Raw genomic sequence first — 13,902 nt, 5'->3', positions numbered from 1 at the left:
AGACAACACATGAAACATTTTTATTGAGCATTTTAGATTTATAGGCATTTCAACCGACCTGTATCACAAACAGAAGTATTTCACAGCTGGGCGCAGTCTGTCAAATATTGACAATGCAGCTTTAGCCTGTTCACTTACAAAAATATCTCCACTCGTTTGTTGTGCCTCCCTCCTTTTTTTTTTGTTTCTACAGTACAGTTGCTTAAAAAGGAAAGAAAAAGGAAGCTAAATAAATAGATACCGCTTTAAATAAAAAGGTGATAACGTGGGTTGAATTACATCGCCGCGCTCAAGGTGTCACAGCAGCTACAACGCAGCTGCTTACGGCAGGAGTGACTTATACTGGTATACTTGGTGGTGACCCGTCTGCTCTGTACCTATCGATTCTGATTCGAAAGCAGCAACAATGGAGGCAGTGAGGTTCGTACTGGACAGAGCTTTAAACGCTGAGGAAGAGTTAACCTGCGTGGAGGTGACCGCTAAACCTGACTTGTGTTTTGCTCACAATCGGCGCCTGAAACTGGAAGCAGGAAATGTTAAGTACCTCGATCGATATCTCCAATATGTGATCAGCGTTTTGGAAGCGGTGCACATGAGCTGTTTTGAAGCTGTGGTGACACGGCGACACCTGGACGCAGAGGTATTGTAGTGCTTCGGGTCTCTGTCTCTCTAAAAGACTGTGAGGAGTAACTAAGGGAAAATATTTCAATGGTGTCTGCCTCTAATAAAAACTCAATTCATATCTTAATTATATGCTGTTGGTTCAGTTTTCTACACAGCGGGAAATTAAAAGTTTTACATAACGTAGGCCCACATCTTCTTTCATTCTTTAGGTCTGAGGTTATTATTCTGTCACCCAACACCTGACAGCATCAGGGCTCATTCCAAACGGACAAAAGAAAAATAATCATTCAAACATTTATAAAACAAAAAGAAAAGGCAAAGATTTTGAAATGGACTCAGTATCTAACCGAGACAGCTGAGTAGGAGGGAAGTTCTGCGTGTCAGACTCACTGTGTCAGCCAGAGAACCGTTGAGAGATGGGTCGGAGGGCAGCAATCAGTAACAATCCCGTCTTCTCTCTCACACAACACACACACCTTGTGATGTGAATACAGCTCTGATGGAGAGCTTCAGTCCTGCCCCGCTCTCCCAGCCTCGCCTCTATAACCATTATCTTCTCATTCATCACATTGTATGAAAAGTTTAAGGATTTTCCATCCTAAAGTAACTGGGAATCTAACTAAAAACACTGATTAGTTAGCATCCAACAGCTACATCTCCCATGAGGCTTTAATGTGTAGTAAAGGTTAGACTAGGGTTTAATAAACTAATGCCTAGAGGTCCATCAGATTTACAGTCTGTAGTGGAGCAGCTGGGAGACGAGGACGGGACTGAAGCTCTCTTTTTAACATGTCACACTGTCAGTTGGACACACACAGTCAAAACTACAGTCTCTCTACAGCAACTTTACCAAATTTTACACGTATGTACAGAGGAAACCTGAAAGTCTTTTTTTTCCCGTCCGATTAAAATCCAGCGTCCGGCTTGATGAACAGGGCAGAGAAGGCAAACGCCAGAAAAACGATCCCTCCGATGATTGTAACTGTGGGAGCAAAAACAAGAAGAGAGGAATTTTAATTGTGGGGTGGATTATGAGACAAACAACCCGTGTGTGTGTACTTTGTGTTACAGATGAGGGGAAGATTAAACGAGAGCCCAGTCCAGACCAAACACTCGTGACAAGACGAGGCCGTTTTACAATGTTACAGGGGAAAGTTGCAGCAGCGTGAACTGGCCCGTCTCGGCTCGACTCAAGCCAGCTGATGGTTTGAGAAGGTAATGCACGCACCCCTTTACAACAGCCAATCAGCACCAAGTCAGCTGGGTAAGTCAGTTTAGAGCTAAACTGCTAATTTCACTGCTTTTCTTCTTCTTCCGCACACACACATATTTTATTCTTGTGGTTTCATAATTACTAGAAACTCAACTGTAGCGAGCAACTTGTGACTTTGCTCATTTATATTTTAAGACACTGCAAATTATATTCAGCTATACAACAAAGCCTGCAGTTAGAACAGAAGCATAGCCATTGCTGTGGAGATGATACACCAGCTCGTCTGGTAGCGTTGGTGTGAACTGGAAAGTTTTCAGAACGTTGTAGACTGGCACGTTGCAAGTGGTTGCAAGTTTCAACTCGTCCTGTTGCAAAACTAGCAGTGATTTCAAAACCCAAAAAGATGTTCTGTTCCGGTCTGACGTTACACTGAAACCTGCCAACACTGGAGAAGTATCCACTCCAGCAGATCAGATACTGTGTGAAGCAAATTTAAATGATATATGTGCTGAAGAGCGTGTTCAAGTCTGCCAAAGACTAATATCAAATTACTGGTTCATTACTGTTAACACTTGTTAAACACATAAGACCAACACTGTTACTATTGTATTTATTCTCAACCTGACCGGGAGTACTGCTCATACTACATACAAATTCAAGAATGAGATACGCTGTGTTTTAAAGCAACTTAGTACATTTAAGGATGAGCTGAGAGGATGAACACCAAAATCAATCCAAACACGTTCTCACCTGTTCTGACAGATATTTTCTGGGCGATCATTCTCCCTCCTACCACAGCCAGTCCTGTACACATACAGTGTCCAAGTGTACCACCCACTGCAACTCCAAACGGATCCTGGGAATGAAAAAAGTCCCTTTCATGTTGATGCTATAGAAAATGATATGTTACCTTTCCTAAATATTTAATCAACAGAGCACTGAGGGGCATGTGTAGTTTGTGATATGGCTCAAATAGATACACAAAGGATTTGTTTTGCACTGTAAATTTAAAACACTCACACATATTCTTTAAGGTATTAAAAACACATAGCATGTGCCTTTAAAATTAATGTAACAAACCTCCCGGGCAGCCAGAATTATAGTGGTCAGCTGCGAGCGGTCCCCCCACTCTGCCAGGAAGGTGAGGGTGAGGGCTTGGATGAAGATGGGTGAAATGAAGTTGTGCCACTTTCCCTGAGGAATTGTAGTCCCTGACCCAGCCTCCACGTCTGGAGTCCCATTGGCCAGCTTGGATCGCTGGAGCTGCACAGACAAACAGAGGACACATTGATTTGACTAAAAACAGGTTGTGATGCTCATTAACATATTGAAATGTGGGAGTATTTTTAGAACAACATCATGTTTCACTCTTCTACATAAACATCAGTCACTAGCCATGTAGAAAAATGTCAAGAGCTCCTCCACTCTACAGTGCACGGTACAGTGGCCACTCATAACAGGTAGGAATAGCCAAGATAATGAGAAGCATTTATGACAGCAGATTAGCTGGTCAGGTCATGAGATCTGAGACAGATCTCTTTGGGTAACTTCACTTTAATCCAAAACAATTGTGGCTTGAACAGTAAAACCCTCATTATCCCATGCAGCCTGCTGAAAAAGAAAAATGCCTTAAACACAACTCCAATCTATTTTAAAAAATGCCTCTGATCAGAGTAGTAAAAATGAGTTCAAGGATTATATTTAGATTAATGAATTTCACATGAGATTAATTGCTCCCTGCATGTGCAAGTACCACATTATCTTCTTCTGAGGGGCAGCAACCCCATGACCAAGTGTAACATTCATCCTGAGTGATCTGTTCACAAGTGGACAGCTCCAACTACAGGCGTGAATGTCCCCAAGATGAACTGAGGCCGCATTTGAGATCTGATCACTTAGACCACATTCGGAGGTGATCACACTCAAATCGAAGGACTGCTTACTCAACTGAAGTCCTCTAAAAAAAACAACCCAAAAAACACACAATACAACTGTCCGCCTTCACTGTAACGCAGATTGAGGTCACTTTGAACTGCCAATGTTGACAGCAGATCATTTTGAAAACACTGTAATATCACTTCCTTAAAAATTGTGCAATTCTGACAGTTGTTCCGTAAAAAAAAATGATCAACACTCATTTGTTGTCTGTGGAGAAAGATCCCCAGCCTCCCTTAGAAACTTTGGGTAATGTCTTTGACAAATCCTTGATTATTTGGGCCTTCTCAGGTCAGTTTGTCCCAGTGTGTTGGCTACTACAGCTGCTCCACTGGTCAAAACAGCATTAGGTCTTTGCAAACCGAGAGATGTACTTGGTTTATTTGCATATACGGCAGGGAAGTGAGATCTAATCACAAGAGGTCACTCGAGACACATCTTAATGACAGGTGTAAAGTGACGTACACAGATCTGGTCACTGGTGATCGGATCACCCAGGACGCATGTTAAGGTCAGGTATGAAGAGCCTCCTCCTGGTGAAGAAGTAACGTGAACCATTTTTGAGTTGGGGGAGAGGTGGAAGCGATACTACCAGTCAGAAACAGAACCTATACTGCTTGCACATGCGTTTACTTTATCATAATGGTTAAGTCACACTGGAGTTATACGACTTGATCTGTCCGAGTTAAGAGTATAAAAAGTTGACTTACCTCTTCATCCTTCTTCTTGATCTCTGCCTGCACCTCCTCCAGCTCCTCCTGGCCTTCATCCGGACTCATTCTCAGCCCCTCTCTCAGCATGCGTACGCCGAAGATGGCAAACAGAGCGGTGGACACATAGTATGTGTAGATCCTAGGGATGATGGTGGTGGCATAGCCAAACAGCACTGGAGGGGGGATGGATGCAACAATTATTGATTTTCACACAGCAGAAAATGGAGGGATAACTCAATGTGCAGAACTAAAATATCAACCTCTACTAACCTGAGAGACAGGTCATGAGTCCCAGGGCCAGCATAGCACCTGCCAGCACGGTGAGGCGGTTGTAACGCATGGCCATGATGGCTGCAATGAAAAATGTCTTGTCTCCCAACTCAGAGACGATGATGACAGAGATGGAGGCCACAAAGGCATGGATGAAGCCCAGGTTTCCTTTGCTGGAGTCATCTTCAGACACTACAGGGCCTACTGGATGGGGACTTGAGGCTTTCTGCAAAATAAAAGAGGAACCCAGTTACACACAGCGACAGTCTGACAAGTTACACACACTTTATAATCAAAGTCAAACTTGTGTCCTGGTTAGCTGTGTTTTCGGGCCGCGTGCTTATAATCACATTATAGGAAATGTAAACAAATCTGGTGGCTACACAATGTCAGCGTGGCCGGTTCACGCTGGCAGCCAACAGTCACATTATCTTAACTTTCATTCAAATATTTGCTTTGCTAGCCATGTTTAGTAATGAAAGACTAACTTTATCCTCTTCAGCTACACCCCGAGCACAACGTGATAGGTGTTAGCATTCGGTGGCTAGCTCGGAGGCGCTAGGGAGCAGCGGCAGCACCGGCGACAGAAACTGCTCCCCTACACACGACGGTACGCGTTTTAATTGGTAACAGTGAAGTTGAGGCTTTTACCTCCTGTGGGGGCTGCTCCTGGACAGCTGCTTTGTGCTCCTCTGGAACTGCAGCGACTCCGACCGACAACAAAAACACGGCGGCGAGCGGAAACAAGAGGCACATCACATTTCTATCAGCTCGTCCGTTTCCTCCGCCGACCGTGAGAGGCATTATTGCTTCCGAAAACACCGACCGAAGACCGTCTCCGCTTCAATTTGTCTTCCGCGAATCACTTAATATCATCGGCAACAAAACTGGCTAACTTCATATTAGCAACCGACACTATTTGAGGGACTCCTTGCTAATACACGTCACGATCACACGGACCGAGCCAGCTAGCTCGGGGCGGAAGTTAGAATCTTGCTGCCTCGTTATGGACCAAACGAGGAAGATGATTGGACCGTAAAGGCAGTGACGTAGGCGTGTGGGGTGACGTACGCACAGGGCAGCTCAGTGATTGGACAGTCTTCCTGTCAGTCACTACATCAGGCACGTATAGTTGAAAACGAGTTCAGGCTTGAAAGACATTAAAAAAAAATAAAAAATCAATTAGGTTATCATGATGGGTTTTTTGACACTGTGAGTCATTAAATACACAAATTTAAAAGACTTGAGCTTTAAATATAATAAAATATCATTTGACAATTAATGTATTTTTATTTGCCAGATGTTTATTCGGTGGTTTCAAGCGCATGTCCACTTACAATCTGGAGTTATTCATTTACAATAACTAGTACTGTAGACTCCAAATATACAGTACACAAAATAAATAATTACAATATATCAGTATGCATGAAGTAATTAAACATGAGACAGATTCCACTCCTGTGCTCAGTTTTCTTTTTATTGGCTGTAAGCATTCATTTATCTTGCAACAAGCTTTTATATCGTAGTTTGAAATCACAGGTACAGTACTAAATCATGTCATCCTAATGTTTGTACTGTACTACAGCAGGATATTATTGCAACCAGATTTTTTTTATGTTAACAAAATAACTGGCATCACAATAAACGTATCACATTTCACATGTTAATCAACATACCCAATTATTTCGTCTTTAATTAGAAAAACAACTTCTCGTTGTACGAATTAAACTGGTGTCATTATATGATCCTATTACGAGACAAATATTCAGTTAAAGCCTCAGTCTGATTTCTCCCAGTGTTTAGTATGTAACTTTTTTGCTAATAAAGAAACATTTTAAAACTGCCTTATTTTATCAACATAACAACTTATTTTGAGTTACAATGAAATTGTGTGTTGAAAAATAAAAAATGTGCCATTATTTGATGAATGTAACAGGGTTGCATCGGTATGAGAGTTTCAAGGTACCAAAACTGTATCACAGTGCGCAGTATAACAGAAATATTATTTTCATCAGTTACAATGAGCATTCAAGGAATGATTAGTGTTTTTGGTTGAACAAACACATAATAATTTCACTAGATATTATGTTCTGACAGACATGAAACTTGATACGATATTGACTCAATAACACTAAATGTACAGGGGACGATAACAGTCAGTTTTCATACCACGGTATACCTTAAAACAGGTATATTGCTGCAAATGTAGAATGTACCTTACTGCACAAAAACAAGATCTTGCAATGAGCAAGTGATTTATGGTCTCACTCCTTATTTCTTCATATCAGTCTCTCAGAAACAGCTCACCTCTCACCTGGAGAGAGCTGAAATTCACACTCAACTGTCAACCATCTTTAATGTTTTCCTGTTGGCTATCGAGCAGTTTCACTCGGTCCAGAGCACCTTGTCAATCAATGCCGAGAGAGGTGAGCTTTCAGCTCCACACCTCCAGTTCGACAGACGTCTCTGACATTTTCTCTGACGTTACAGTTCCCAATAAAGAACGTGAACACAAAGTCTTCACAGCAAAAATGGTATAAAAGCTTTCCTGTGCCTCGGGTATGACTCATATTTGGTTATATAAAGATCATGACAAAGCTGTGCTGCCAGCGCCTGATTGAAAAAAACATAAAGGACAACAAGCCACCAGGTGAGAGACAGTCCTCCCAAAACCAGGCTCAGTGAGACGTAGATCAGCAGCTCGGCAAAGTAATGCGGGCATGACACCAGCTCGAACCAGCCTCCATTTGGCAATCGGTGAGCCAGCGTCTCCACTGTTCCTGAAAGGACAACAAACAGAAAATACATCAGCCGTTAACTGGAACTGACAGACTGTTACCATTCATATGATTATTATACATCAAAGCTGTACTAATCCTTAATTTTATATAGATCACATGTGTAAGGTGAAAGATGTGGCTCATTGTGATAAACCCAAAGAGGATCATTACCAACTCTGCAGTTTCCCTCAGCTTAACAGAGGCTTCGAGCCCTTTTTAGGTTTTCTGGACAACAACTCGCTCTCAACAACCTGGTTTCTAGGAGCAGCAGGCAGCTGTTTCCAGCAAATAAACCCCGATTAACTCACTGTACACAACCTTCCCAGCACCAAAAAAATGTCAAATCTTTTCTGGTTCCAGCTCATTAAATGTAACAATAGAGTAGCGTCTTTTGGTTTTGAACTGTTGGTTGGACAAAGGAAGCAATTTAAAGACATCATATTTTTCACATTTTTTTGACAGTTTATAGAGTAAACAATTAATCATTTGTTAAAAAAAAAAAAATTGGCAGATTATTGGATTATTAAAATAATCAATAGTTACAGTCCTACACAGCAACTTGATACGTTGATACTATGACACCACTGTTATTTTATGCCTCTTCTTTAGTCAAAGTTGCTTTAACCCTAACCCCACAACAATAACAGTCAATATGATGTCCACTATGATGGATTTCCTGTCATAAGCACTAATCTGATCTGCTATCTGTTTTGTATATTCTACCATCCTGAAAAGAAAGCAAACCATTAGTAGTCTGTAGATAATCTAATAATATTAGGGTACTTTGGGAAACGATCGCAGTTATTAAGTATACAACATTTGTAGTAAAAGGCACAAAATACACAGAAGCACTGGTTTTAGGCAAAGACACATGCACAAGCTGACCTGATTTGCCAGTGCGGAGCCTGGCCAGCAGGACCATGGATTGATGCTGCATCAGTGAGCCCCCAAGGAAAAGTGTGATCCCTGCCACATGAAACCAGTCCAACTGAGAGAGGAGAGGTCCAGTCCCTTACAAAGAACAACACAAACATCAACACCACATAGTAGAACCAGCGAATAGTCAATGTTTAGAGGAGGGATTTCAGTTTTACCTTTTCCCAGGCGATCCGAGCAGAGCACCGTCAACCCCAGTATGAGGTAATACCCCAGACCGAACACATACTGCACCAAGTGTATGGCTCCATCAGAGAAAACACTGACAAACAGGCACTCCAGCAGCCTCCTGAGGGAGTGGATGCAGAACAGCAGCTGCACCAGCAGAGTAGACAGCTGTGGGACTACAGACAGACAGTGTGAAGTGAACATCAACCAGCATCAGTGTGACACAGGACACAGGAAACACATGCTTTAACACAGCTTACCTTGACTGTTAGTGGTTGGTACACCTGTCAAAAAGTCTAATAGTCCAGTCAGCCATGATGGGAAGGACTGATGCTGAAATGTGAAGTTTAGGTACAAGGTAAGGAGAAGACCGTTCCATCCAACAGAGATGGCGTAGAAGTGCCAGAACCACCTGAAAGACGAGAGAAACAGTTCTAGTTAACCTGCTTCTCAAAACTGTAAAAACATGTTGTTCAGTTTGCTACAACCACTTTGCTATGTTGGTGTGTCCTATGTGGCCTGCGTAGTGATAGAAATAATAGTGATATATTTTATAAAATAGAAGAAGGTGTGTCTTATTTGTCCCATTTAGTTATACAATTCAGCATTAGTTTGGAGTCACTGGGTCTCATGACATGGAAGCTATTGAAAAAAAACCCACTGTCTTCTTAAAATATGTTTGCAAATAAGTAAAATAAGTAAGTAAATACATAACACATTAGCAATCAAAATAACTGTGCTACATGAAATCAGTTCAGTATTTTTTTTTTATCATCAAGTCAGCATGAAGAAACATTGTTTTTGTGTAAATCAAACAAACAGTGTAATTTATTGATGGTCCCTAAATCAGCCTCCAGAGCAGCGCGAGGCTCTGGGAGGCACCTAACCGTCCTCCTGCTGCCAACACTGGGTGAACCTCAGTAAGAGACGCCGCTGGGTGGGTATGAACCCCCTAAAACTTCAGTTAAAATGTATCAAAAACGCATAAATTATACATATACGTTATAAATACATTATAATGTAGCTTCTCAGGTTAGCTTAGTTGTTTGTAAGATCACAGTTACCTTTTAGGGACGTCAAACACACGCAGCCAGTCGTCTCGTTTAAGGGTCTGTTTTGTTTTTCCGTACCGGATAAGATCCTGAAATAACACGTACAGACCACATGTTTCATATTTTCTCGGCAGGTATGGTGAGACTTTGTGAGCGCAGAAAGCTAAAAGGAAACACAAAGCTAAAAAAGCCCACAAAACATCAGCAACGCTCCAGCTGCCTGAGCTGAAACTCATCTTCCAGCTCCTCAGCTTGTGGACATTGTTTTGTGCGACGCAGAAAAGAGTCCGTCGGGAAACGTTCGCAACAGTTCCGGATGAAATGTGAAAGCAGGAAATGCCATGAAATGATTTAATTGTAAGATTAAAACGTTTCCAGTTGATTGTCTAAAATATGTGTGTTTTTAGTCAGTGTCAGTGAGAAGAGTGTTTAACTTCGGACTCAGACTCCAAACAATGTTAGGAAATGATACAGCAGGTGGCAGCACTTGAATCACCACAAGTGGAGCCAACATGTAAGATTGGATCATATGGTCACATGCCTACTGCAGTTAAAACTCATATTTTGGCATTAGCTCATATATTTGAATGGCTATTCATCTTCATGAAAAGTTATTGTGTATGTGTCGCCATGCATTTCTAAATCTGCAGTTTGACTTTGAATTTACAACGTTAAATGCATTATACATGATTATTTTCATCGTCAACAATCTGTCAAGTTGTCTATCAGAACCCAGACATTTTTAGTCTAATGTAATTAAAGACAGAAACAAGTGGTAAACATTTGAGAAGCTGAAATTAAGTTTCTTTCTTTTGTTAGTAGTTGACCGAACACAAATGTGTATGTATGTATAAATGTATAAACACTCACACATTTACACATACGCACATAGGGCCACAGACCCTCATAATTTTTTTCTCCATTTATTTTATGTCTTTGATGTTTCATGTAGGCTACCTTATGCTTTACTTGTGCTTATTTTTGTATATTATAGGACTTTTGTATTTGCTTGTAATTCTGAGGTGAGATTCCTGTTAGGAGCCTCTAGGTGTTTTCAAATAAATAAATACATAAATAATTTTGCCTCATAAATAATTGTAAAGATTTTTTGTTCAAGGTTGAATATCCATATCCGACTAAAAGATAATCTCCTGATTAATTTCAGATCTAATTATGATTCTTTATTTGTGTCAATCAGACTGAAATACTCTTTTACCTGCAGTGGTGTATGAAGTATTCAGATCCTTTATATAAATGACAGGAGCAATACATAGGTCCTGTACTCAAAGCCACGTAAAGTAAGTATTACCAATACTATTTACTATTATATTTTATGTTTTTGGATGCTGGATTAATATATATGTTGTATTTTACCACTGATGTTCAAGATTAAGCTGATTTAAAGGAGCAGTATGTAGTTTTGGGGAAGAAAAAAAGTTATGTGTTATTACCTCATTACAATTGTATATATTAAAATTCAGAGAATGAATTTCGTTTCAAAACTACAAATTCCCCCCTTTAAACTACTGTATACACTGTTGGGTAGTTTAATCTACAGCCATGCATCATAGGCTATTCTTTATGATCATCATATGTTTGAAACAACGCTGCCAAGTGAGAACCATGCATCTCTAAAAGGTCAACTTTTCATGTCCACAGAAAACAGCCTGTTTTTTGGCTTCATGACAATGGATTTTAGTTTATTTATTTATTTATTTTTTTCTTGTAACTAAAGCTGTCAAGCAAATGTAGAGGAGTATAAAGTACCATTTGTCTCTGATGTGCAGTGGAACAGAAGTATAAAGATGGCTAGAATGTCCAGAATGGCCTTAAGAGGGTTATATTTTTATAGACATTATGTTGTTTAACGCTCATTTTAGCACTGTGACTAGTGGACGTGGACCTCATTCTACTCTGTTTGGTAGTTCAATGTACAGTAACGTTAAACTGTATCCTGTTAACTACATACATGTGTGGTAAAAAGAACAACTTTCCCTCGGAGATTTTGTGGATGTTTCTATCCTACATGTGATTGTTCAAAGCAGTTGTCTGGATTCAAAGTCTGCATCACTTCGCACTTTGATCTTCAGGACAGCGTTACCAAACAAGATGTCTGACCTCGTGGCCTTGGTGCTTCACTCATGCTCAGCTTTTGCTGAGCTTTCTTCTCACAGGTTCACGAGTTTCCTGCCTGTTCCTCCTCCTCTCCACAATGTAGTAATGTGTCAAAGGAAAAGAAGTGTGTTTTTGTGAAAGGCCTTTGAGGCATTGGAGTGCAGGATGCCTCTTAGAGGAGCACAGTATCCTGTCTGAGGAAGTGTGGACTGTTGCCTGCTTCCCCCTCTGCCCTGCCCTCAATGTCCTCCTCTTTTTTACTGTGCCAAGAGCTGGACCCTCTCCGGGCCCCCTGAAGATTGCAGTCGAGTTGGTGCTCTGTTGGCATCATGAAATACCATAAAGTGAGAATCCAAAATATCAGAGACAAGGTTTTGATATAGCACAGATGAGACTGAGAAACTGTTGACTCTATTCTCTTTCCCCTGAAACACATGGTATATCCACAAGCTGGGGCCAATAATCTGGTTAACATATTTAAGTGTTCCTACAATAAACACCGCTAAAGAAAAGCAAAAATTACACTCAGATATACACATTTATTTCACTCTGTTGAGGCACCTCTCTCTTTAAGGCCCCTCCTCCTAGTTACCCAGTCTGTTCTGATTGATCAGCTCAAACATGGCAGACCCAGCACCGCTAACAGCAACAGAGTAGCTGTGCTGAATTAATTCTTACGTGCTAAGCTAGCCACTAGGCATAAATTATGCAAATGTGTGACTTTATGACAGTGTCATGTCCCAAAGCCGGGACTACTGACGAGGCGTTTGAGGAACAGTGTTTTCTTTCAAGATCTCATGTACAAGAACAAATGTAAAACACTGAAGGAAAGGGAAAAAAAAGATAAAGCACAATAAACTAATTTGACACAGTTGTGATTTTAGTGGTTGGGCAGGGTCCTGAACTACAATAATTACCTCTTGAAATGTACTTTGTGTGTTGGTGTGAACACTGTTGTGGCGTTATGTTTTTCATGTTATCAGCTCGGCTTGTTTATGTTCTTTGCATGACAACCAAACCCGTTTCCCAGTTGGCTTATCATAGTTAACTTATTCATTTTAACTTTATTTCATGCATCAGTTATATAAATGTTACATTATTTTCCTCTTGTTTAAGATGAGTTGTGTAGGCCTGTTGTCTTCTCTCCTAAGATGCCATGTGTATTGTGTTTTTGTCTCAATCACAACAGTAAAGAGTCTCTCTCTGCTTTGTGCCCATTCTTTCTGTTTTGACTTGTGTGGCTCTGACTTTTTTAAAATCCCTTTTGTGATCTCCGAGCGTTAACACAAACAGCAACGAGACAATTCAAAGTCAATGAGCAGAGAGCAGAGAGACTATCCTTTTTATTTTTCCAGCAGTTTGAAAAAGAGGACAAAATGCTGTATTTAAAATGTGTTGCAGACCTCTCTACAGCCCTGGATAGCCCTCATAGTATAACCCAAATATACAAATATCTTATGACTATTATGTTCCACACAACCTCGAACGTTTCCTCGCCCAGTACTCTTTCGAAATCATTTTTTATGTTTATCTTTGATCGGGCCAGAGCTCAAAGCAATTATCTCCTGTGGAAAACAATGATAGGCTTGACAAAAAGAGGAAAAAAAATGGAAAATGTCTTCTGTTTCCAGCTTTTCCAGAGGTGCGCTCGGTGTGGAGTGCCCTCCAGGAAGCGTTGGTTAGGAGGAGGGTGGGCGGTTTAGTAAGCAGGGAGTCCCTGTAGAAGTGACCAGGCCAGGAAACATGTGGATTTAGCACGTAACGTATTCCCCCATCATCTCCCTCAACACTCCTGAACCCATGCCAGCAAAACAAACACAAACCTTCCCCTCCTCGTCAGGTGAAACGCTTCATTCATCACATTCAGGGCAATTTTGAAGTCCTGTTAAAACATCATCATCATCATTTTTTTTTTCAAAAATGAATGCGTTTGTAATTTAAGCTTGTTAAGTTACGACCAATATTTTTTAAATTTGAAACATGGATAAAGCTAGCAGCCTGGCTACTGTCCAAAAGAAAAACAGTTTCTCAGAATCTCAGTTTGATCTAGAAAGTTTGATCTAGAAACCCCGATCTTAATGCTATCAAAAGTAAAA

At 40.7% G+C, this 13,902-nt stretch overlaps 2 protein-coding genes across 2 annotated transcripts; both read right to left on the bottom strand.

Annotated features, from left to right (window-relative positions):
• Positions 1-5: 5 nt before the first annotated feature.
• On the bottom strand, positions 6-5,745 carry tmem165 (transmembrane protein 165). The gene is made up of 6 exons (XM_084354380.1): positions 5,407-5,745; positions 4,756-4,981; positions 4,483-4,658; positions 2,918-3,100; positions 2,588-2,693; positions 6-1,606 (listed from the first exon to the last, which is right to left on the bottom strand). Exons 1-6 carry the CDS (start codon positions 5,557-5,559, stop codon positions 1,530-1,532), a joined length of 921 nt encoding a protein of 306 aa, XP_084210506.1. The 5' UTR covers positions 5,560-5,745; the 3' UTR covers positions 6-1,529.
• A 466-nt stretch (positions 5,746-6,211) lies between these two features.
• srd5a3 (steroid 5 alpha-reductase 3) lies at positions 6,212-9,954 on the bottom strand. Its single transcript, XM_084354685.1, has 5 exons — positions 9,704-9,954; positions 8,900-9,051; positions 8,630-8,815; positions 8,421-8,546; positions 6,212-7,535 (listed from the first exon to the last, which is right to left on the bottom strand). Exons 1-5 carry the CDS (start codon positions 9,925-9,927, stop codon positions 7,276-7,278), a joined length of 948 nt encoding a protein of 315 aa, XP_084210811.1. The 5' UTR covers positions 9,928-9,954; the 3' UTR covers positions 6,212-7,275.
• Between the last annotated feature and the right edge of the window lie 3,948 nt (positions 9,955-13,902).

The sequence above is a fragment of the Pagrus pagrus genome, assembly GCF_965226575.1.
Source record: "Pagrus pagrus genome assembly, chromosome: 6".
Classification (NCBI taxonomy): domain Eukaryota; kingdom Metazoa; phylum Chordata; class Actinopteri; order Spariformes; family Sparidae; genus Pagrus; species Pagrus pagrus.
This window is presented reverse-complemented; position numbering and strand designations above follow the sequence as displayed.

What these genes read in the sequence shown, in the direction of transcription:
- tmem165 (XM_084354380.1), bottom strand. Translation starts at nt 5,559, where the DNA reads ATGCCTCTCACGGTCGGCGGAGGAAACGGACGAGCTGATAGAAATGTG. An exon ending in TAATTCTGGCTGCCCGGGAG is followed by an intron (nt 2,694 to 2,917) that starts GTTTGTTACATT and finishes TTTCATTCCCAG; the next exon opens with GATCCGTTTGGAGTTGCAGT. An exon ending in GAAAATATCTGTCAGAACAG is followed by an intron (nt 1,607 to 2,587) that starts GTGAGAACGTGT and finishes TTGCTCCCACAG; the next exon opens with TTACAATCATCGGAGGGATC.
- srd5a3 (XM_084354685.1), bottom strand. Translation starts at nt 9,927, where the DNA reads ATGAGTTTCAGCTCAGGCAGCTGGAGCGTTGCTGATGTTTTGTGGGCT. An exon ending in GTGTTTGACGTCCCTAAAAG is followed by an intron (nt 9,052 to 9,703) that starts GTAACTGTGATC and finishes CTCGTCTTTCAG; the next exon opens with GTGGTTCTGGCACTTCTACG. An exon ending in GCTCCGCACTGGCAAATCAG is followed by an intron (nt 7,536 to 8,420) that starts GTCAGCTTGTGC and finishes TTGTCCTTTCAG; the next exon opens with GAACAGTGGAGACGCTGGCT.